At 42.6% G+C, this 23,386-nt stretch overlaps 1 protein-coding gene across 1 annotated transcript; it reads left to right on the plus strand.

Moving 5' to 3' along the window:
- The first annotated feature begins 267 nt into the window (after positions 1 to 267).
- LOC109398721 (m-AAA protease-interacting protein 1, mitochondrial) lies at positions 268 to 12,138 on the plus strand. Its single transcript, XM_029859052.2, has 3 exons — positions 268 to 942; positions 1,002 to 1,132; positions 11,869 to 12,138. The coding sequence occupies exons 1-3, from the start codon at positions 352 to 354 to the stop codon at positions 12,002 to 12,004; spliced, it is 858 nt and encodes a 285-aa protein (XP_029714912.2). The 5' UTR covers positions 268 to 351; the 3' UTR covers positions 12,005 to 12,138.
- Positions 12,139 to 23,386: the final 11,248 nt, after the last annotated feature.

A 23,386-nucleotide genomic window follows, 5' to 3' on the forward strand; every position in this document is an offset into this window, starting at 1 on the left:
ATGTTGGTAATAAAGGCGCTTCGCAACAAACGCATGTCAAGCGATGAGAGCAATAAAACAAACATCGCTTGCCGTGCGTGTGCCGATATTTCGGCTTTTCTTCTGAAATTTTCGACCAACATCAAACTCGCGCTTGAATTGTAGCTTGTATTGTAGCTTGTGTTGTAACTTGCAATCAAGTGTAAATTCGAGCAGTGTAAATTATTAGTTCGAGAAGATTAAACCGTAGCAGTTTTCAAGAGTGTAAATTTGTCAGCCGGCTTCCGAACTGTCATTCTGTGTCTGTTATTGTTTTTGTGTTACGCGGACAGCCGCGCGTAGTGTTATTCCGTGTTCATTTTAGTGCTCATAATGTCGTTTTATCATCGTGCCCTCAAGCTAAATCAATTCTCCCGGTTCCTGCACGCTGCCCCCAGCAACTTCCCATCGTGTTCCACCCGAACAACCTCAGGAATATTGGTTTCCCGACTGTCGGGGCCATCAGGACCAGCTGGTCTTTATCAGCGATTAGCTCTATGCAGCACAAGCGGAGGAAGCAATGGCTGCGCTTTCCATTACGGCCACAGGCGCAGTTACTCGACCGAAGCACCGGATGAGTTTCCACCGCGGGGGCGAGGCCGTACCCTGCCGAAGCTGATGGACTTCCCGGAAATTATCTGGCCATCGATTGTGAAATCGATGAAAAACTGGATCATGGTTCACTTCATCATCCGGCCATACTTCGATCGAGAGTTCAGCCTGCCGGACTTTGTACAGGGTGCTAAACAGGCCCTGCAGGTTGTGTCCGCAGCTCTGGCGGGAGGCGAACTCAAAACCCTGGATGGACTCGTAGATCGGCAGACGCTCAACGATTTGAAGCACACCATCGGAAAGATGTCGGTTGCGCAACGATACGACTTGATGGTACAGAAAGAGGACATCTACTTTTCGTTTCCGTATCAGGTTTGCTACCATTTTGGGATCTTATATTTCCCGGGATTTTTCATCCATTTCTTTTCTAGGTTGGTGTAATGTTTGATGAAGAGGACGAGGCGAGTCAGAAGCGATTCGTTGAAATTACAATGGTGTTCCATGTGCTGAAAGGCTTGAGAGGAATGGTAGAACGAGGCGAAACGATCCCATTGAACGTCGGGTGAGTAGTGATGGCGCTATGAGCGTTAGTAACGATCATGTGTTATTATTGGTTTGGTACATTTGCCGTTTTGTTAAAATTTTACATGGAGAGGATATAGCGCATTCAGTTCACCATTGGACTGCGCATTTAGTTTTTATAGGTGCGAAAACCTGAATAAAAGTGCGCGATCGCAAGAAATCACGTTGGCGTCTCCAGTGCACTATTTCATCAAACTACGCTGAATAGGGCACCGCACTGTTTTGATTCTGTATGGGATTTTGACGTTTCTTGGCCTTGTTGTTTACAAAATTTCTGTAAGAGTGAAAGAGAATTAGATAATTTCATGCACTGCCCTATAAGTGCTCTGAAGACATCGGGTTGATTTGATGCAATTGCGCACTTCTATTTGCGATTTCGCACTCGTGAAAACTTCTGCGATAGTCCAGTGGTAAACTAAATTTGCTATCTGTAATTTATATCTCTTAAGGGTGAACGATTTTTGTTAAAAAAATAGTTTGCCTTTTTGCAGGAATCAATTTTATGCATCATGGCAGTTCTTTGCTGTTTGAAGATGCGTAGTCATGATTTCGGGGTCTTTATCAATTACCAAGGGTCTGTTCCAATTGACGAATTTAAATTAATGTTTACTTAAATTTGACAGTTCTCCTAAGAAAATAATTATCGAACTGTCAAGTTTAAGTGAAAATTAATTTTAATTCTCCAATTGGTACAGACCCAAAATATCCTGTATCATCAGTAAAGAATGTATAGATAACTCCATCGATCATGCTAACGTTTGATGTGAACACGTTAGACTAAGCACGAAGCCTTATGGTAGTCCGAAAGGGATATCGAACACATTAGACAGACTCCTGCTATGACTGTCTCTTTTCTTTATTGATATAATTCAACGGACTTATAATAGTCTAATTGAATGTATACTTAATCTAAATGCACTTCAATTTTGATACAAATAATACATCCTCACATCATTGACATTCAAAAACTTATAAAAATGAACATAATTCCGAGAACAGCATTAATTACATTTTAAAACAACTACCGTCTACAATTCAATTACAGACTATGAAAAAGAATTACGCAGTATCAGGTCTCCACGTGCATTGTCTTCTTCTAAACTCGCGGAACTTTACATTCCTTGGCCACGTAGAAGATTTCATTGCGACGGATTTCCACTTATGGTCGAGCACAATTTTGAAAGAGATGTAATCAAAAGTCCTACTGTCAATATAATTCGGTACGAGTTTTCTAACATTGTCGCACTCAGACTCACTGGCACCTAGACATCGCGAAACCATCAGCTGGACATCTCCCTCAGAAACGCTTCCGTCAATGTTGGATAGCACTAAAGCGAACTTCTCATCTCCGTCTGTTGAAATGGAATACCCTTCCGAGCGTTCCGAAACTTTGATCGAATATGACGGTTCTCTGCTAGAGTTTGTTGTACTTATTTCGCTATCAGGTCGTCTCGTCGGAGTCGAATGTCGCATTACAGAGGTCATTGCGCATTCAGTATTTGAAGCAAGCACAGACAATATCGAATCCACTTTTGTTTTCAAATCGTCGACATCTCGTTGAAGCGGGCATTTCGGCTCTGGATCATTCAAAGTAATCGGCTGTTTTGGCTTTTCATTTCTTTCCTGTCTCCATTGTAAGAACTCGGTCATGCATTCGTCACACAACCAAAAACTATTTCGTTTTGGCGGCGACACAGCAGCGAGATCGGCTTTGTCTAACCCAGCGCAAGCAGCATGGAATAAAGCAGCACACAATCCATTGCAATAGATGAACGGTTCATCTCTTGTTGCGACTGGAACGAGGCTTGCAAGCCATGGCGGTCAAATGTGATCACGAAATTGCAATTTTTGCACGTAAACAGCTTTAACTTGGAAAATTTGGCAGTTCAATTATCTACAATTACTCGAGATCCGTAATTTTCCAGTGCTTCACATAAATTTAAATGACTATTTTGGCGGTAAGCGACAATATTCCGAGAGCAATACTTTATACACACCGACCAATCGAACAACACAACAATTCTCTTTTTTTGGGTAGGTGGTTCCACGGCACTTAACACCGAAATTAATGGTGGGCTTGGGCAAAGTGAATCATCCCTTCCATTGAAAGTTTTTTTTTCTTGTGGACTGCAGAAACAATTCCATAACCTAGCACATTTACGAGGAATTAAAACATTATATTTGATAAAGCACCAAATAGGGTGGGGCGGGGCAAGATGGGTCAGTGCCATTTTCGGGCGCATTACTCATGTTTTGATTATGTTAATAATTTTGTTAGATGACCAGCATGAATATACAAAAGTTTGGGGCATTGATTGAAAAAATATTCACTCTCATTAGAAATAAAAAATAAAATGGTTTTTAGCCATTTTTCTTATGCGATACATGCCATATAATCTCCATATAAACGGTCGCGGGGCAAGATGGGTCACCTTCAATTTTGAACGTATTTTTGGAGCATTCAAAAGTTATTTATTTTTTATTATAAGACTATCTCATTAATGACTTCAATCAAGCGGAATGAATGCTCAAAATTATAACATAAAATTATGATAATTTTTTAGTGAAAACATCGATTTTCAAGTCGCCCTAAGACCACTCAAATCGTAAAGTTTTTTATATTCCAGATAAATTTATAAAATGTTTACTAGTAGCTTTTGTTTACTCAGTATGGATATGGAGCATATATGAATGCGGACCAAATCTTATATTTTGACGTTTTTCGTTGAGAAAATGTGAATTACTTAAAAGGTGACCCATCTTGCCCCGCCCTTTTTTCACGGCGCAAAATCGATCACTTTTTAAAACTGCTTGTTTAACATAATATTTTGTATTTAATGAACTTTTTATCGACTTTTAGCATAGCTAACTAGTGTATTGAAGAGTAGCGGACGAATACAAACCAATACGATTTGTATTTACAAAGTTATGGTGATCCATCCTTAGGTGACCCATCTTGCCCCGCCCCACCCTACATTTGAAACTAACATCTTAACTTACTAATTACGACCAAGGTTTAAAAGTTTTACGTGCTCAAGCCGAAAATGAATGACTGCGGCGGTCGTTTTCAGTTCCTCGATGTGAGAACTGACGGAGTCCGAGAGCTCCATTCGTGAGCGACCCACCAAATTTCATTTCCAATCACCACGACACTACTCATGCTGACAGATTAACCAATCGAGTTCAAATGTGTGCCAATGATGCACATATAATAGGTTGACAAACAGTCAAAATGCCGTGTAGTTGCCGGCTTAGAGTAGCACTACGGACCACCTGTTCCGGGGGTAAAAGTCCACCAAACAGGTAACCCAAATCCAAGGTGTCAGGCGACCCGTGCTGAGGGATGAAGGGTTGAGGGGGTTTAAAACATGCTCGATCTTTAACGGAGCCCGTAGCGTGGGTAGATCACCTTTTTGGGTTGCGTTGCGGCGATAGATCTACCAAACCGAACCCTAGTCCTAACTGCATCCAACTATGGAACAGCCTATTTAAGTGATTCTATTACATTCTCCATAAAAAACCATTCCCCAGAATACCAATCCCCAGAATTCCATTCCCCAGAAAACCATTTCCCAGAATGTACCATTCCCCAGATTGTACCATTTCCCAGAAATCCATTCCCCAGAATGTACCATTCCCCAGAAAAGCTTAATATACTCTGCTCAAAAGTTTAATTAGTACAATGTTGATCATAATAATATGTTGTAGGCAAGGATTTTAACATTATAGTGTTATTACGCGCAAATATCTATTTCGTTATTTCTTTTATGCAATTCAGGATCATAATTTTTTATTTTATATAACTCATTTTGGTATCATAATGGGCAATTTTTCCGAACTGGTTCATTATGCAACTGAAATGAGTTGCATAATGAAAAATAGTTGTATAATGTTCATAATACAACTCATTTGAGTTGAATTATGAACATTATGCAACTCAAATGGGTTGCATTATGAAAAAATCATTGCATAAAATTTTGTATGGAACTCGTTGCAAAACTCGATTTTTTCAGCACTCTTCGTATTTATCCAACTCGGCAAGCCTCGTTGGATAAATGTACGACTCGTGCTGAAAAAATCAACTTTTTGCAACTCGTTACATAAATAACTATTACAGTATATGTAACAAATTAAACTAAAAACTGTATACATACATACATATCCATAAAAATATTCTACAATGGTTCAAACGTTTAATTGCCATTGTACACAGTTGCATGTTGATCTTTAAACATATCTTGAAAGTTGACAGATTTGTGAAAACTGTGCAGCACTTGTTTCGCGATGAATAACGTTTTAAAAGTGATGTGCAAAATATACAGAGAAAACGCATTTTCTTCTGATGTTGTTCAGTGTACAAGATGCTAATGGACCCGTTTATGGTCGGTTTATATTAAAATGATTTTTCTGTCGAAAACTTTGAGTGAGTAACTGACTCAACTGACCACGTTTTTCTACGCAAATGGTTGGAGGGATCCATCCCAATGGCTGTTCCTAATTATTCGCTTCAAACGCCCTTCATTCATGCGGTATGAGAAGGGCTTTTATCATTATTCCAATACTATGGAATAGAAAAAGTGAACATATATGCAGTTTTAATGCCAACAATTCTAAATATGTTTAATAAAGAAGGGAAAAAGCATCATTGTTTTTCTTTTGGCATTCAAAAACCCAACAATGTTCCTTCTTTTTAAACAATATTTTTCTCAGAATTAAGGCAATTAGTAAAATTTTTGAAATTATAACTGCTTACATTTTCAACATAGATTCTCCCTTCTTTTCTACATAGGCTGTTCTTCCGAATTGCACTTTTCAGGAAATTATGGGCATTATTACAACCACCGGTGTTAAATTGCTGTTATATTATATATTTTTTCAAATTTCTAAACACCTGTGCTTGTGGTGCCGTTAATTACCTAAACATTGTAACTCGAAAGAACTGCCTATGTAGAAAAGAAGGGAAAATCTATGTTGAAAAAGTAAGCAGTTGTGATGCCGATAATTTCCTGAAAAGGCGCTGTCCATAAACTACGTAGACTTTTTTGGGCCATCTCAGACCCCCCCCCCCTCCCCCCTCGTATACTTTTGTCCATACAAAATTTTCGAAATTTGTATGAAGCGTAGACTTTGGCCAGACTACCCCCTCCCCCCCTAAGAGTCTACGTAGTTTATAGACAGGCCCAAAGTGCAATTCGAAAGAACAGCCACAGATAACAGACGTTTATGCTTATATTGGCAATGTGTGTAAAAATGCTCAACAGCCATTTTGTATGTAACGAGCAGCTGAAACTCATGTGGCAATCATTTAGAGATGGCGCAGTGATCGATAGTCAGTAATCGCTTTCAAGATTGCATGCACTACGCAATTTTACATTCAAGATTGTATTCGATCTTGAATGAAAGTGGAACTTTGAACTATTTTTGCATTCAAGTTAGATGTAATGTCGCAAACAGTTGAGTAGATGGCGGTAGTGAGCCAACGTATATCGCTTTGAACATTTACACAGAATTCTGCGAAAAATTTGTACTAGCATAAACATCTGTTATCTGTGGAACAGCCTATGCAGCAAAGAAGGAAAAATCTGTGTTGAAAATGAAAGCAGTTATAATTCCAATAATTGTACCAATTGCCTAAATTCTAAAAATAAGCTTGTTTAAAAAAAGGATCAGTGTTGGGCTTTTGAATGCCGAAAGGAAAACAATGTCACCACAGACAAACAGACGTGACTGAATTTGGCCAACCATCAACTAGGTGGCAGTAGTGTCAAACTCGAACAAAAACGATGCGAGCGCCGCGGATTGGCAGTTGGTCAACTCTCAAATTTTCAAATAAAAAGTTAAATCGATGTACGATGGCAATTATCAGAGTGTTACGTTTCATGGTTTCATTCTTCGTTAAAAAATGTTTGAGTCGTTATAAGAATTGTTGGCATTACAACTGCTTATATGTTCATCAACAATTTTCCCTTCTTTTGCATAGGCTGTTCTTTCGAATTGCACTTTCCGGGAAATTATGGGCATTACAGCCTCCACCGGTGTTAAAATTGCTAAAATATTTAATATTTTTTTCAAATTTCTAAACAGCTGCGCTCGCAGCTGCGCTTGTGGTGCCGATAATTACCTGAATAGTGTAACTCGAAAGAACAGCCTATGCAGAAAAGAAGGAAAAAACTACGTAGAAAATGTAAGAAGTTTTGATGCCGTTAATTTACTGAAAAGTGCAATTCAAAATAACAGCCTATGCAGAAAAGAAGGAAACATGTATGTTGAAAAAGTAAGCAGTTGCGATGCCAATAATTATACCAATAGCCTAAATTGTATAGGCAAATTATGCTTATTTCCAAAGTTAGTAAGAATAATCGTCTTTCTGGGGAATGACGCGTTTTAATAAATAGTTTTCTGGGGAATGGTACATTCTGGGGAATGGATTTCTGGGGAATGGTACATTCTGGGGAATGGGTTTCTGGGAAATGGTTTTCTGGGGAATGGTACATTCTGGGGAATGGTACATTCTGGGGAATGGCATTCTGGGGATTGGTTTTCTGGGGAATGGTTTTCTGGGGAATGTTATAGAATCTATTTAAGTAATTAAAGGAAAAACTTTGGTCCTTATTACATTTCATACCTTGGTAAAAGTGAAAGGTCTCGGTTTGGTTCTGGCCGAGATGGATCTTGCACCAAGGAAAAAATGGATTAGTAATCCTAATCTTGTATTCGGTATTCACTGGTTTGAGGCAGTAGGGACTAGGGTTCCGATGCATGGTCAATATCGGTATCATTTCTTGACTTTTTCGTTAAGAAATTCGATTTTGACTGACAAAAGAGCGTGTGGAGCCTCGTAGCCGTGCGGTCAGGGTCACCAAGTTTATAATCGCACCATGCTATGAGGTGAGGGTTCGATTCCCGCTTCGGGCGTTGAAACTTTTCGTGAGAATAGTTTCTTTCCCGTTTCCACTGGTGCATGCTCCGTTGTCCGTTGTCTCATGTTAAGTTTAAAACAGTCTATACAGCCGAAAGCTTATGACGTTGTCCGTGTCTTTTTAAAAGCGGAACCTATCAATCAGAATCCTTCCTTGCGAACTAGTTGAAAATGACTACTGTAACAAAACCGAATACTTTATAACTTCTCAATGGTGATAAAGTAATACGACATGCACTATACAAAGGACACGGGGTATACCACAATAGATCAAATACAGTGAGGATTCGCTCGTTGGGTCACGACTGCACCCCGATTAGCGAATCGTGTTCGTTCGTTGGGGCAACTGACAACTGATCAAAATGCTCTAGACACACGCATGTGACATTTTGGCCACTCCCTGTAGTTATGTAGCAACCCAGAGAAAAAGCTCCAGATGAAATGGAACCGAATTTTTAAGTTGATGCTGAACTTGGAGCCATTCCGTTCAACTAACGACGTTCACAAAATTGCAAATATGGAAAGAGTGGACAATTCTGGACTACTCAGCCTACTTGCTGCTGCAACACCTAGGGTCTGTCCATAAAATTCGTAGATTCTTAGGGGGAGGGGGTTTTTGAGGGAAAAATCTACGGTCCATACAAATTTTGAAAATTTTGTTTGAACAAAAGTCTACGGAGGGGGAGGGGGGGGCCTGAGATGACCAAAAATGAGTCTATGTCGTTTATGGACAGCGCCCTACCTGTGGCTGTGATATTAGATTAAGATACAAATTTTCTCCCAACTATTCTACCCTGGCCAAGTTCGCAGGGGTTGACGGTAATAAAGTGAAGGAGTTTCATTTTGATTATTGTAATGTAGTGTTCTTTAGTGAAACATATCACCTTTTTAACACTTTAATGCGCCTCCAACGGTTCATCACGAACCCATCGGCTGCTGCAGATGGAGTATGGTTGATCATATGCATCAGACATGCTCGATAAACACGGAGGAACCGCCGGGGCTTAGTAGAGTCTATTCCCAAGCAATAGTTCCAAGTCGGTTGGATTTGAGAAGGTTTTGATGATCGTTACAAGTCCTAATAAAAGTATTATAGGGTTTGTGGCAGGTTTTGTAACCTTTTACAGCCAGCTGACTTCAAAATGTTGTTCGGGCTTTCTTTCCCACGTTTCTCGGTTAATTTTGATTAGCTGTTTATTAATGTCATAGTCGCTTTTTCGAATTTTTACAATGTTACTTGGACATATTTTCTTGAAATAAAGCATTTAAAATTAACCGAAGAATTAATAGTGGGAAGGAGATTTGCAGCACTTAATTGTGCTGATAGATTGGAAGCTAACGTTCGAACACTTAAACGCATTGTTGACGTCAATGCGTTCGACGTGACATTTTGGACAAAAACTGACTGCTTTTTTCTTAACTGAACAACGTTACTTGTGTATGACTTGGTTGGCATTTCTAGGCCACGCTTGAGAAAATGACATGGTTTATCGAGGTAGGACCGATAGGACAATTGAACGAATTTGAATACTTTTAATATTTGTAGGAGGATGAATACATAATAGTTGACAAGCAATCATTATTATTTGAATTTTTTTTACAATCAACTGCCCTGGCCAAGATCACAGGGTTCGACGGTATTAAAGTGAAGGATGTTAATTTAAATTCTTGTAATGAAAATATCACCTTTAACACTTTAATGCGCCTCCAACGGTTCATTGCGAACCGGCTGCTACAGATGGAGTATGGCTGATTTTTCAGAAATACTCGATAAACAGGAGGAACCTGCTAGGGCCCAGTAGTTTCTATACCCAGGAAACAGTTACGGTCGATTGAGTCTGGGAAGGTTTCGAGAGTCGTTGTGAATCATAATGAAAATATTTGTGTTTTGTGACGAGTCTCGGAATCTTTTTTGAGTCGGTAGACTTTAAACTGTTGCCTGGGCTTCCCACTATTCGGTTAATTTTAACAAATACAAATTCAATTCAAATATGAAATAATTAGTAGTATCCGTTTGCTAATACATAGTTCTCAGCATTTGATGTGCTTTCGCGATTTAATTTTCCCTTTAATTATTTTTATATCTGATAGTTTTGTGAGTAAACCCTAATATGTTTCGAATGCCTAATGCTTAATAATATTTTCTTGCAATTTCAATTTAAAATAACTAAGAAACTAATAGTGGGAAGTGCAGCATTTAATAGTGCTTGCTTATAGATTCGAAGCTAACGTGTGATCAAGACGAAATCGACAAAAACTGACTATTTCGACTTTAACTGACGTATACTATTTATGACACATTAGATATTTTACATTTTTCAACTGAGTGTATTAAAAGTTTTCTTTAATATGGACTTATTTGGACAGATGCTGATAGCGCTAGGGATGTGGACGAAAAACAACTTTCAAAGATAGGGTAGGACGGGGCAAGATGGCCACCCGGGGCAAGATGAGCACCCCTCTGTTTTACTACTTATATGATAAATTTTGTCCAAACAACTTCATAATCCGTTAGAATAAAGTTCATCCTGTTTATAAACCTGATAAAAGGCACCTCATAACGAACGAATTGAAAAATATCGTCAAATTAAAACAGTACTAGAATGAGGATCAACAAAAATGGACATAACGAACACATCGACCATCTAACAGATCATAGGCACATAGGCACACTAAAGATTACTGAATTAGAGGGCACAACATAAATTTGAACAATAACATTCTTAAAGCCTTGACATGAAGAAAAACAAATACGAAATCGACTATATGACAAAACCGAATCTTTCACACCTTCTACCGTAACCTTCTGAGTCAGTACGCAACAGTGTCTTACTGGACGACATGTTCCGTGCACGGCTGGTGAACTGCTTCTGAAGGATTACGTTCTCTATCCTATCCAAAGGCCTAGTGAACTGTCGTTGCCCGCGCAAACGCGAGACGATTGTGCGCACAGTGATGGGAGAGGTTTCTACGTCCGTCGGCGTGCCGCTAGGAACCTTTCAAAAAAAAAAAAAAAAAAAAAAAATTTTTTTTTACAATCAACTGACCAACTAGGCGTATTTTTGTTTATCTATTAGATGTTATTATGACACCAACAGAAAAATATTAGAGGTTCAGTTACATGTTTCTGTGGGTTTTGGACCGATGACAATTTAAGGACACAAGAGATGAACACAGAGAAGTAGAAAACGATTAGCGAAATCAATAAAACAATTTTACACAGGATCGACTATATTTTAATATACGGCGTTCGACTGATTCGATGAAAAAAAAACAAACATACGACAACTGACTAAACGAAGAGAAAAACATATTGAACCATACCACAAAATCAAACAAAAAGACAAATACAAACCGTGTGAGCATAACACAACATAGGCAAATCCTGACTGACTGACCAATTGAAAACTTTCCAATCTTCTACCGTAACTTTCTGAGTCAGTTTGCAACAGTGTTTTAATGGATGTCATTTTCCGCGTACGTCTGGCAAACTGCTTCTGAAAGATTACGTACTCTTTCCTATCTTCAGGTCTAGTGTAGAGGTTTCAACTCTTCAGAGTGCAGCTAGAAACCAAGCAAAAAAAAATTTTTTTTTCTCCCAACTATTCTCAGACTATATTTACTTATTCAATAGCTTTTCCCCCAAGGAATAATTTCAATTTAATTGGAATACGGGTTATTGCTCAATTCGGTCTACTGTGACTCTTGTTTAGCTACTTTGATTTCTCAGCGTACATTAATCATTTGTCTCGTGCAAAGTATTATATATATTTTCTTTTATTTTCCTTTTTCTCCAGGGTGATGCCAGAGTACCGTGACAAAATCAGTATCTGCAACTACCGTTTCATCAAAGAGTTCACGAAAGGGGTCGACTCGGACTGGACCGTCAACGTGGTGAGTCACTTCAAGCCCAGTGATTTGATTGACGAATGAGTTGACGACACTGCGGGGATTTATATCGATTGTCGAACAATTGGAAATCGAACTTTCCTTTTAGTTAGTGGGATTGTGTATATTTTGTGAATAAACATCGAACGCGACTAGGGTCTTAATCGACCTTCAAGACAGTTTTCGATCTGTATAATGTGTGCAAACATATGTCGACAAAAACGACAACATTGAAGAAGCCTTGCGACCTACATATTTCCAAAATGCGTAATTTCCTAAAAGAATGCATATCACTCTGATGCATTTGTTACAAATTATAATGATAAAGAAAATGACTAGAACCAGTTTCTGGAGATGAACCAGCCGCGGGCTGAAAATCTCCTTAATAAAGCTAATAATAATAATAATTGAACCAGTTTCAATAGCTGGAACAGTGGTTTAGTTCGCAATCAATCAAAAGCTTGATCAAAAGCTTATCAATAATATGGAGAATTCTCGTACAGATTATCAGCAGATGCACCGTTCCATCAAGTCCACTTTCAATTGCAAAGGTGAGTGATTATAAATAGGTGTTTAGTGTGAGTATAGATAAGAGTCTAGACAAAAGATGCGTGTCAGTGGAAATTTTCCTAAAGAATCTTCTAGATAAGGATGTTTGTAAAGATGTTTGCTCCGCGCAATACGTAACCGATCACATTTACTATATTTTGTGTTAATCGCACTTAAGGCTTCGAAAAAAAAAAATGACAAGCAATCATGAGGTATTTATACGAAGACATTTTTTTTCATGCAATTTATTATTATTATTCTTTAATTATTTGAATCATTGAGATAGCATAATGATCAACTTTTTAGCAATGGCACATTGTGCAGGTTATGGGTAAACTTCTTCAGATAAATGATCAACCCGTGCTGCATAAAATACTTGTCAGTTGCACAAATGTGTAAATTTTAGGTATACAATGACAGCATCACAGACAAACAGACGTAACACTCTGATAATTCACATCATACACCGATTTAACGGTCTTTTTCAAAATTTGATAGTTGGCCAACTGCCCAACCGTGGCGCTCGCATCGTTTTTGTTCGAGTTTTATGTTTGCTCACTACCGCCACGTAGTTGGTAGTCGGCCAAACATAGGCCTTTTAGCATTGGGCGAATATGTTTTCGTGACTATGATTTGAATCGAAAAATGTTCGAAGTGTTACGTCTGTTTGTCTGTGACAGCATCATAATATCTGATAAAATATGAACTAGCAAAATGTTATCATAGAACTATGTTTCAACTATAAAAAAAATATCTAGGGTCTGGGACCATTTGGGCAGGAGCACCTATTTTGGGCACTTGCTGCTGTAGCTCAGTCAATTTTAGGCCAATTCACTTAATTTTTGGATTACGGTAAGATACGCACAGTATCTAGCCATGTACAAAATTTCATATCAATTGGTTTGAATTTGACTGAGTTATATCAGCAAGTGCCCAAAATAGGTGCTCCTGCCCAAATGGTCCCAGACCCTATTTGAAAATTTTACATCCACTAATTTAGTGTAAAATGCCTAAACTTTATGTACTGTGTACCGGCTATTCCCAACGAATCATTGATTACTGCAAGCAAACTCCTGAACCTAAGCCAACAAAATAACTCACTCGTACCATTTCCTTCTTTCCTAATCTTTCCCACAGCCCCAAACAACCTTCAATTCGGGCGAAACCTTTGACCACCAAGGCTGAGCCTATTCACCTCAACGAACAGAGTGTGGATTGAATCTTATCTCCACCTTCAAAGTCATTCATTATTCTTCTTTTTTGAGCAGAAGTCCCTTCTGTCACATTGCAAAACGCACCGGTTCACACCGTGGATGGATGTGGAATCCCTAACCTATTATTCGAATAAGAAGCGTCGTCGGCCGGCACTGATAAGAGAGTCATCTAAAAATTGGTACGGTTTTGCGAACAATCCGTGTTGGTCTTGGTGGTGGTACTCTCAAAGCAAGTGGATTATCATTGGCGTAGCTAGGATATATTGAAGACGGACACTGAAACACTGAACACCGAAAAGTTTGAAAAGAAAATGATACACCTGTAGCTGATGCTGATTTTGGGGAATTTGAATAACCTTCTTTATGAATGTTGGACAGCTTTGCATATCTTTGGATATTCTTGGCGTTCCCTAAAATTTCTGGTATTCAGTCCTTACAATCTGCAAGATTAATATAACTCTATTTAGCAACAAATCACATCATTACATTACCTGCTGTAATTCTCGAATCATTTGAAAACTCGAATACCAGGTCATCCAAACTAGCTTGGAGTTTGGCTGGAATGCCTTTTCATCAGCTATCATCAACATCGCTACAGGTGGTGGCTACAGAAGAGCTGGCGCGTGGACTCAAAGAATGGCTAGTTCAAACGATATGGTCCGAGGGTTTGGAGTCGACTACGTAGGTTATACCGGTGCCCTGTGACCGAATCAGAGATGTCCATATCCTCAGTGTGGGAAAGAGAAATAGAAAATACACCACTCACGCTGTGTATCTCAACAAGAGCCCGTCTCTTATATGTGGATCCACCACTGCGATTCGGATGCGCGCAAGCTTGGTGGGTAGAAATAAATCTCTTAGCTCCCTGAGCACTAGGCCACACAACAGTGCGGCGAGAGCGATTTAAAATTCTCTTCGGTGAAAGTGTAAAAAATCACCCGGGCGCGCGCTCCAGTGAGGTTTTTGCGCCAGAGTGCGCGCTGCGGTGAAACACCGGAGAGTTCTCGCCCCGGCGACACCATGGTGATAATTCGGTGACTGCTGGGTGAAAACACGGGAGAGCGCCGGAGAGCGATGCGCGCGAAAGAGTGAGCAACACTCGATCCGAGGAGGACGAGCAAGAGCACGCACTAGCGCTTGGTCTACCTACCACCCAAAACAAGAGAAACTGGCTTCTTGGTGTGATGAAAAATGTTCCTATCCCCAGTGTGGTCGATAAACTGACGCCGCAGTGAATCGCTACGGTGAAATGCCATCTCTGGACCGAATTCGACCGTTCAGTGACCACGGTAGCTGTCGGTACTTGGCGCCGTCCCGCTATACTTCAGTAAAGGCGAGGCGACACTAACCAGATGCTTGTGCTTATTGGCATATACCGCAGAGCTTTTAGACATCATCCACGCTAAAACCACTCAGCACCTAGCGTGTGTAAGCCCTACTCATAAGTGCATAATTTCCAGACCACACGAAAATGTGTAACAGTTACACATTTTCAAAAACAGCTCGTACACTCGTCTAGATACGAAATGTCGGTATTTTTGTTTTTTAAGGTCACTAGTAAACCTAGCTAGATTGCTGTACAAAAATGTTTGCGAATTTAACGATTTTGCGGATACAGGAGCTGATTTTGTGAATGTGCAAGGGTTACATATTTTTGGTGTTGTTGTCTGGAAATTATGCACTATAGTGCTGAGCGGCGTCAGCGTGTCCATGACAGTGCCACTGTAGATGTGGATGTGGAAAGGTAGTGCTGAGCGGCGTCAGCGTGTCCGGGACAGTGCCACTGTAGATGTGGATGTGGAAAGGTATTTTTGGTACCAACATTGGCTAGACACCTAGCACAGCCGTTGGGTCTAGCAGAATATGACCCCGCTGGTTCGTAAAACAACTTTCCCATTCCACGGCACAAGTATTGAAGCCATCCGCTATTACCACCGGCCTTCACCCTGTCAGCACGGTCGGCATATTGGACCTGGACTATATTTGCGTAAACTGCTCGATCGACCACCGTGGAGACGCATAAGAGCTACAGAAGAAGACCCCGTTTAATTTGGCAACCGCGCAGTCCTCGTAGAGGGTACTTACCCGTCGTCCATATCGCCGCCATTTCTCCAGGCCCATCCGTGACCTAATTCCCGTCGCCGGTGGGTTCCCAGTATGGGTCCGCTATGATGGCTCTATCCCTCCTCCACTCAGAAACTGCCTCACGGAGCTGCTACTAAGCTGCGTCACAGTAGTTCAGGTTCAGCTGCGTTACCTGCACTGTGATTTGTCAGCTACGGCTCTTCTGAAGGCCGGGAACCTTGGACCTCCCGTTGGGCGCTTGTTGTTTGCAGATTTTCCGGAACAAATCAAACACGTGGGTGGACTCGTGCAGCTTTATGCCTTATGGCCTTCGCCGCCGCATCACCTGCACAGCTTGCTCCTGCCAGGGTCTTGACCTGTATCCTGGTTCCAGACATCTGAAGCAAACCTACGGTGGCTCGTACAAAGTCAGTTGGCATACTGGCCAGCCCACCTTGAGCTTCCCTAATTTAACAGACTTGTTTGCGTCCGCCACAGGTAGCTGTACCAAGGCTGTACTGAAATTGTCGCTGCCGGGTCCTTCCGTAACCGAACGGCTGCGATGGTCGCACTGTTGCCGCAGTGTCATGACGAGCACTTCCGTTTCAGTGTTTCATCTAGGTTCCTCGCCTTCAAAGTCGCCTCCTTTGTAAGAGCCCGTACCTCGACACCCTTGCCAAGAACCTCTTTCACCAGACTTTTGTTGTAGGCGGCGCCCTTGCGCTCCTTGTCGCGCTTGAGTTCGAGGATTATTTCACTCCACTCTATTCTCATGTGGTTTCTGCTTCTTATTTCGCTCTACTTTGGTCTAAAAGACGCCCTCCCCCTGACCCGCCCTAACTTGTGTTTGAAAAGGACCAATCAGTGGTCACAATCCCCTGTTTCTAACCTTCCGGGCGTCGCCTTTTTTTTCCTTCTAAACCATAGGGGGAAAAATCTGCTCAACAGACACCCTAACAGGAAGGTTAGTGTAGTGTAGGGTTAAGGCCGTCTTCTACAACACTAGTAAAAGCCAGGACTACTCTCTCCTCGACCCACTAAAACACATTCCTATGGTCGCCAAACCCTTCGTCTCTCCGGAACCACCACCTTCAGAGAGGGGCTAGTGCACATCGCACCCTCAAGGTTAGCTGCTCAGCCTAGCAGCAACGAAGATCGATGACTCGCCCTGGAGAGTCCATCACGGTAACATGCTGGCGTCGCCGGGCGTCGCCTGATAGCTCTTTTCCTGACAACTGCCTCACACGCTTCAGCGATTGCTTGTCGTAAGCAGAAGCATCCGCCCCACTCTTGAAGCTACCCACGAAATCAAAGGCCTCCGTCTTGGTAAACATCGGAACCTTTGTCTTCGCGAGTTCTGCCGCTGCTTTAGTTCCCATGAGTTTCTCATAGTCTTGCTTGGCTGTCGTCATTGACTTTCGAAGTCACATCAGGGCCTGCTTGAGGTCTTTGCTTAATGTTAAACTTCGAGGACTAACTCGGTTATTGTTCATGGCTCTCATCAATCACGCTCCGCCCACTACCTCACCCGACAAATTAGCCGAATTCTAACGCTGGCACTACATGCGCAGCTCTCTACAAGCCCTAGCCAACCCGCTTCTTGCGAAGGGGATATCCTCGCCACTATCACTACCTCTATGCTAATTATTGTTTTATTTTGACTCATATTTATGTCCCACGAATAGCTCGGGAGGCACGGTAAAGGCTGGGTATGCTGCGCAATTCAGATCCCATTATGATCCACTAGCCTCTGCCCAGCAACTCCTATCCCTACCTCCACGCGGTACCCGGCCGGAAACTACGAGGAACCTTAGGGAAGATCGGGTAACCAACCCCGGTAGGAACTTTGGTCATAGGCTGACAGGGAAGAGGGGGGGGGGGGTTTGCTTCAGTAAACCTGGGCGTCTGTTCTCCAGGAGGAGCGGCTCACAACAGCGTCTGATCCCCATGTTAGGGGCGGCTGATCTACGTCCGAGTGCCAGGGAAGGACTCTAAGCTCAACTGTGCACTATGGTCCTCCGGAAGTAGGGGGTTGGTGTCAGGCCCTACGAGCCAGCCGTAAAAAACCATTGTAACGGAAAATCAGCAACAGAATAATACGAACCGAGACCAACGGCAACGACCCCAGCGAACAAAAAGGACTTGCGATTGGAAACTCGGTACGTGGAACTGCCGATCTCTCAACTTCATTGGGAGCACCCGCATACTCGTCGATCTACTGAAGGACCGCGGGTTCGGAATCGTAGCGCTGCAGGAGGTGTGTTGGACAGGATCTATGGTGTGAACGTTTAGAGGTAATCATACTATCTACCAGAGTTGCGGCAACACACGTGAGCTGGGAACAGCTTTTATAGTTGTTGTGATAAATGGGGCCGATGATTTACACAACAAACATATTAAAACTTTATTTAAAATACTGATTAATATAACACATTAAAACGCGGCGTGGTTTTCACTGCGGTGGTAAAATACATTCTGTTCTGATCGCTATTGTTACTGTTACTGTATGGATGATCTGTTGCTCCCTTTCGCTCGCTGTGTTGGTAGACGTCAGTCACTCTGACAGAGTGTGTCAGATGATGAGTCCACTGTGAATAAGATGGTGCAATGTTGGATCGTAGGGTGGTCCTCCCAACACCTCCCCCTCTTAGAAGAGATGATACGGCTCATACCTCACGGGTTGTCTTCTGGTTCTCGAAGACTGGCGAAGCTGGCTCGGTTGCTGCTGAATAGTAGCTCTTGGTGGCTTGACTGGTGCTCGGCGATGAACCTCCCTTGATTGTAGTTCATGTAACAGTGACTGTGACGGTTCGGCTGGTTCTGGTTCTGCTCGTTCAGGTGCAGTATGCTGACTTAAACCGCATGAATCCAAAAGTATACTGAGCGGAATTCGCGTAGACTGCTGTTGTACTGTTGAGGTTGGCTGTTCTGACTCGTACCGTTTTCTCAGTTGATTGCAGTGTGATCTGACAAGATTCCGCTTGTCTGGTAGCCAAACGTTGTAGATAACTCGACCAATGCGTTCTATGACTTGACCGGGTTCCCATGACCAGGCGTTGTTTCGATGTACTTTCGTCCAAACCAAATCTTTGGCTTCGTGGTTTCTTGCTTTCGTTCCATGTTTACGGTTGAACTGATTTTCTTGCTTGGATTCGGCTTGCTTGTAGAACGAAGTTGGTGGTTTCAGTAGATCCATTGACGTTCGGAGTTTTCTGCCCAGTAACAGTTCTGCTGGCGACTTTCCTTCAGGTGCGCTACGACATGGAGTGGAGCGGTAGCACAGAAGAAAAGTGTCAATTGCTTCGCGGAGTGTCTCTCCCCCCGCCGTGATTTTCCGAAGTCCTCGCTTGAATGTGTCGACAAATCTTTCTGCAAGACCGTTCGACTGCGGATGATACGGTGGCGTCTTCAGATGAAGGATACCGTTGTTACTGCAAAAAGCTTCGAATTCTTCACTGCTGAACTGTGTACCATTGTCAGTAACCAATGTTTCTGGCATTCCATTTCTGGAGAAGATCTCACGAAACATGGTAACTGTAGCAGATGTAGTAATGCGCTTGGTAGAGATGACTTCTGGCCACTTACTGAATGCATCAACGACAATCAAATAGTAATTACCGTCGACTGGTCCAGCATAGTCTGCATGTATTCGCTGCCAAGGCTTTTCTGGTACAGGCCAAGATTCCAGGTTGGTTTTACTGTTTGTCTTGGCTGCCCTCGAACATTCTTCACATGATCGAACACGCTGACTGATTTGCTCGTCGATCCCAGGCCAATAGACATAGTTACGTGCTATGGACCGCATTCTTTCTACTCCAGGGTGCCCTTTGTGTAGAAGTTGAAGTGTTCGTTCACGAAATTTTGTTGGAATGACCAAACGTTCGCCGTAGGTGATGCAATCAGAGACAATTGATAAACTGTCTCGACGCTGATAAAACTGTTGTAGTTGTGGATCGCTGACTTTTGACTGATTGGACGGCCAGGTTGTCTGAACGAACTGCCTTACCTGTTTCAGTACTGTATCCGAATGTGTTCCAGCTTTAATCATCTTGAACGTGACTGGGAGAGCTGCCACTGACTGCTTGACGATGTCTTCCATGGTATCTTCCAGTTCAATCGATGCGATAACGTACTCCTCGTTTGGACGGACGTGGGTGTTGATCAGACGGGATAGGATATCTGCATAACCAAAACTTTCTGTACTTACATATTTGATACTGAAGTCGTACAGCAGTAGAGTTAATGCCCATCGCTGAAGTCTGTTGGCTGTGTACACCGGAATGCCTTTCTTTGAACCAAATATCGCTAGCAAAGGCTTGTGGTCCGTTTCCAAAACGAAATGTCGTCCAAAAATCATGCGATGAAACCGTGTAACTGCGAAGATCAGCGCGAGTCCCTCTTTTTCAATTTGACTGTAGTTGGACTCAGCTGGTGTGAGGCTTCTCGACGCATGTGCGATCGGTTTCACTGATCCGTCTGGTAGCTTGTGGGCAATGCGCGCTCCGATTCCGTAGTTTGACGCATCCGCCGACACTATGATGTCCAACTTTGGGTTGTAGTGCATGAGCGCCAACGGTGACTGCAGGATTTCACGGAAACGGTTGAATGAACGCTGACATTCTTCTGACCAATTCCACTTCGCACCAGATTTCAACAGTTGATCCATCGGGAACCGCAGTTTACGCATTTCCGGAACGTATTTTGCGTAATAGTTTACGGCTCCTAGGTATGAACGGAGTGATGATACATCCTTGGGCGGTGGCATGGTGGCGATAGCTGATGTCTTGTCCGGATCGGGTCTGATGCCATCTCCATCCATAATCTGTCCCAAGTATTCCACTTCTTCCATGTTGAAACTGCACTTCTCAATCCGTACTGTAAAACCGAATTCTTCCAGACGTTGAAGCACTTGTTTTAGATTGCGGTCATGCTCCTTTTGTGTACGACCACCAATCAAGACGTCATCCAAATAACCACAGGTTTCCTCGATGCCACTCAACACTGAATCCATGATCTGCTGGAATGCACCCGGAGCTGATTTGATGCCAGGTGTGAGTCGAGTGTAGCGGAAGAGTCCCTTATGGGTATTGACTGTCAACAGAGCTTGATCTCGAGGGTCCACTTCCACTTGTAGGTACGCGTCGGATAGGTCGATATGACTGAAGACCTTGCATCCGGCCATCTTCGTGTAGATGTCTTCTGGCAATGGAAGCGGGCACTGATTTGATTCCAAGGCATCGTTGAGACCTGTTGAAAAATCAGCACAAATGCGGACTTTACCGTTTGGTTTCCGCACCACGACGATCGGTGCTGCCCAATCGGAGTGATCGACTGGTTGGAGGATTCCCAAATTCTGCAAACGTTGAAGTTCTTCTTCTACCGCACCTTGCTGACTGTATGCAACTGGACGTTTAGGACGGTAGACTGGCTTTGGTTCTCCTTTGAGTGTCAATCGAACTTTTGTTTTGGTGCAGAGTCCCATCTCACTTGAAAACACCTTCGGGAACTGGGCTTGCAGAGACTGTTCCGTACGAGACTGTTGACTGTTGATTTTATTGCAGAACGAACTGATAGGCACGTCCCACAATCCGAAAAGCTCAATCCAGTCAGAGCCTAGAATGTTGAGATCCAGTTTGGGTGAAGCAACACGACACAAACACCGCTTTGTTTTGCCGCTGATGTTCACATCGCACCAAAATTCCCGGGCCAGATCGACTGATCCCCCAGAAGCAGATTTTGCGTTGCAGGAGGGTGCGGTTCCTTGAGGTTGTCCGATTTGTCGCCAACATTTGTCAGAAATGATTGTGATATCCGACGCTGAATCGATCTGCAACCGAACTGGAACCTTGTTGATTTCGATTTCCGAAAACTTCCTCCGTTGGGTGATGTTGTTCACTGACACAATCTTCACATCCTTACTGCTCTTTGCACCGTACTTCTTCTTTTTCTTCTTACTGCTGCCACTAGCACTGCCGGACGAAAAACAGGCACAATATCCTTCTTTATGTCCTTTTCGCTTGCACTCCCGACACTGATGTTCACTGAATGGGCATTCTGCAGAAAAATGCATTCCCCCACACGACCAACACGGAGTTTTTGGTTGATTGTTGTTCACTTTTCCCCCACCGCCTTGCTTGTGTTTAGGTTTGGTAGGTCGATCCTGATGCACTGCATTAACAGCACTGATTGATTGCTGTTTTTCCACAAGACTGTTGTCCTGTTTCAGGTTCTGTAAACTTTTACAATCTTCCACAACTTTCTCCAGAGAGATGTCCGTCGTCTCATTTAATTTGGTAATTAACCGCATGCGAATGTCCGAATCTCGCGACGATTTTAAACCACACACAAAAATAAGACATTTAAACTGTTCCTCGGAGAGGTCGCGCAGCTTGAAATCCACACACGCTTTGTTAACTTTGCACGAATACGTCACAAAATCATCGGAATCGTCTTTTGTCGTTTGGAGGCACAAATAACGACGATGAAACACTGACACTGGCGATCCGAAAATTGTTTTCAATTTCGCGACTGTTTCACTGAATGTTAACTCCTTTGATAGTCGAGGCAAAATAAAACTGGTAAACCGTTCGTGCGCTGCTGGATTCAATTTCCTCATCAGTAACCGGACTTTCGCTGCATCGTCCAGTTTTTCTGCGTCTTTGTCGAACAAGTCCGCATATCGTGCGAACCAAGAGTCAAAAGTACTGCCATGTTCGGGATCATAGACGAACTCGGTGATGTTGCTGGACAATGAATCCAAAATGGTTTCATCTCCCGACATCTTCTGAACGGCCAGCTGGGTGGCTGAAACTTGCTGAGTGAGTTGCGCCATCAACTGCTGCTGTTGCTGGAGAATTTGCATCAGCATCTGATTGGAATTGGGCTGTTGCGAAAATGCTCCCGCACTCTGCTGCTGCACAGTTGGATCCGGCATTTTGTAACTTTTTCCACTTCACACGCGAAGACTTTCGTCGACCGAAAAACTGATTTTTACGCGACGGAAAAACTGAATTTCGCGAAACCGGCACCGAAAATACTCGTCGCCACTTTGTTGTGATAAATGGGGCCGATGATTTACACAACAAACATATTAAAACTTTATTTAAAATACTGATTAATATAACACATTAAAACGCGGCGTGGTTTTCACTGCGGTGGTAAAATACATTCTGTTCTGATCGCTATTGTTACTGTTACTGTATGGATGATCTGTTGCTCCCTTTCGCTCGCTGTGTTGGTAGACGTCAGTCACTCTGACAGAGTGTGTCAGATGATGAGTCCACTGTGAATAAGATGGTGCAATGTTGGATCGTAGGGTGGTCCTCCCAACAATAGTGATGGGCGACATGCAGAGGCGCGTGATCGTTTGGTGGCCGATCGACGAAAGAATGTGCATGTTGAGGATCAAGGGCCGATTCTTCAACTTCAGCATAATAAACGTGCACAGCCCACACTCCGGAAGTACTGATGATGACAAGGACGCATTTTACGCGCAGCTCGAACGCGAGTACGATCGCTGCCCAAGCCACGACGTCAAGATCATCATAGGTGATTTGAACGCTCAGGTAGGCCAGGAGGAGGAATTGGGTTCTTTAGGTGT

The sequence above is a fragment of the Aedes albopictus genome, chromosome 2 (assembly GCF_035046485.1).
Source record: "Aedes albopictus strain Foshan chromosome 2, AalbF5, whole genome shotgun sequence".
NCBI classification, from domain to species: domain Eukaryota; kingdom Metazoa; phylum Arthropoda; class Insecta; order Diptera; family Culicidae; genus Aedes; species Aedes albopictus.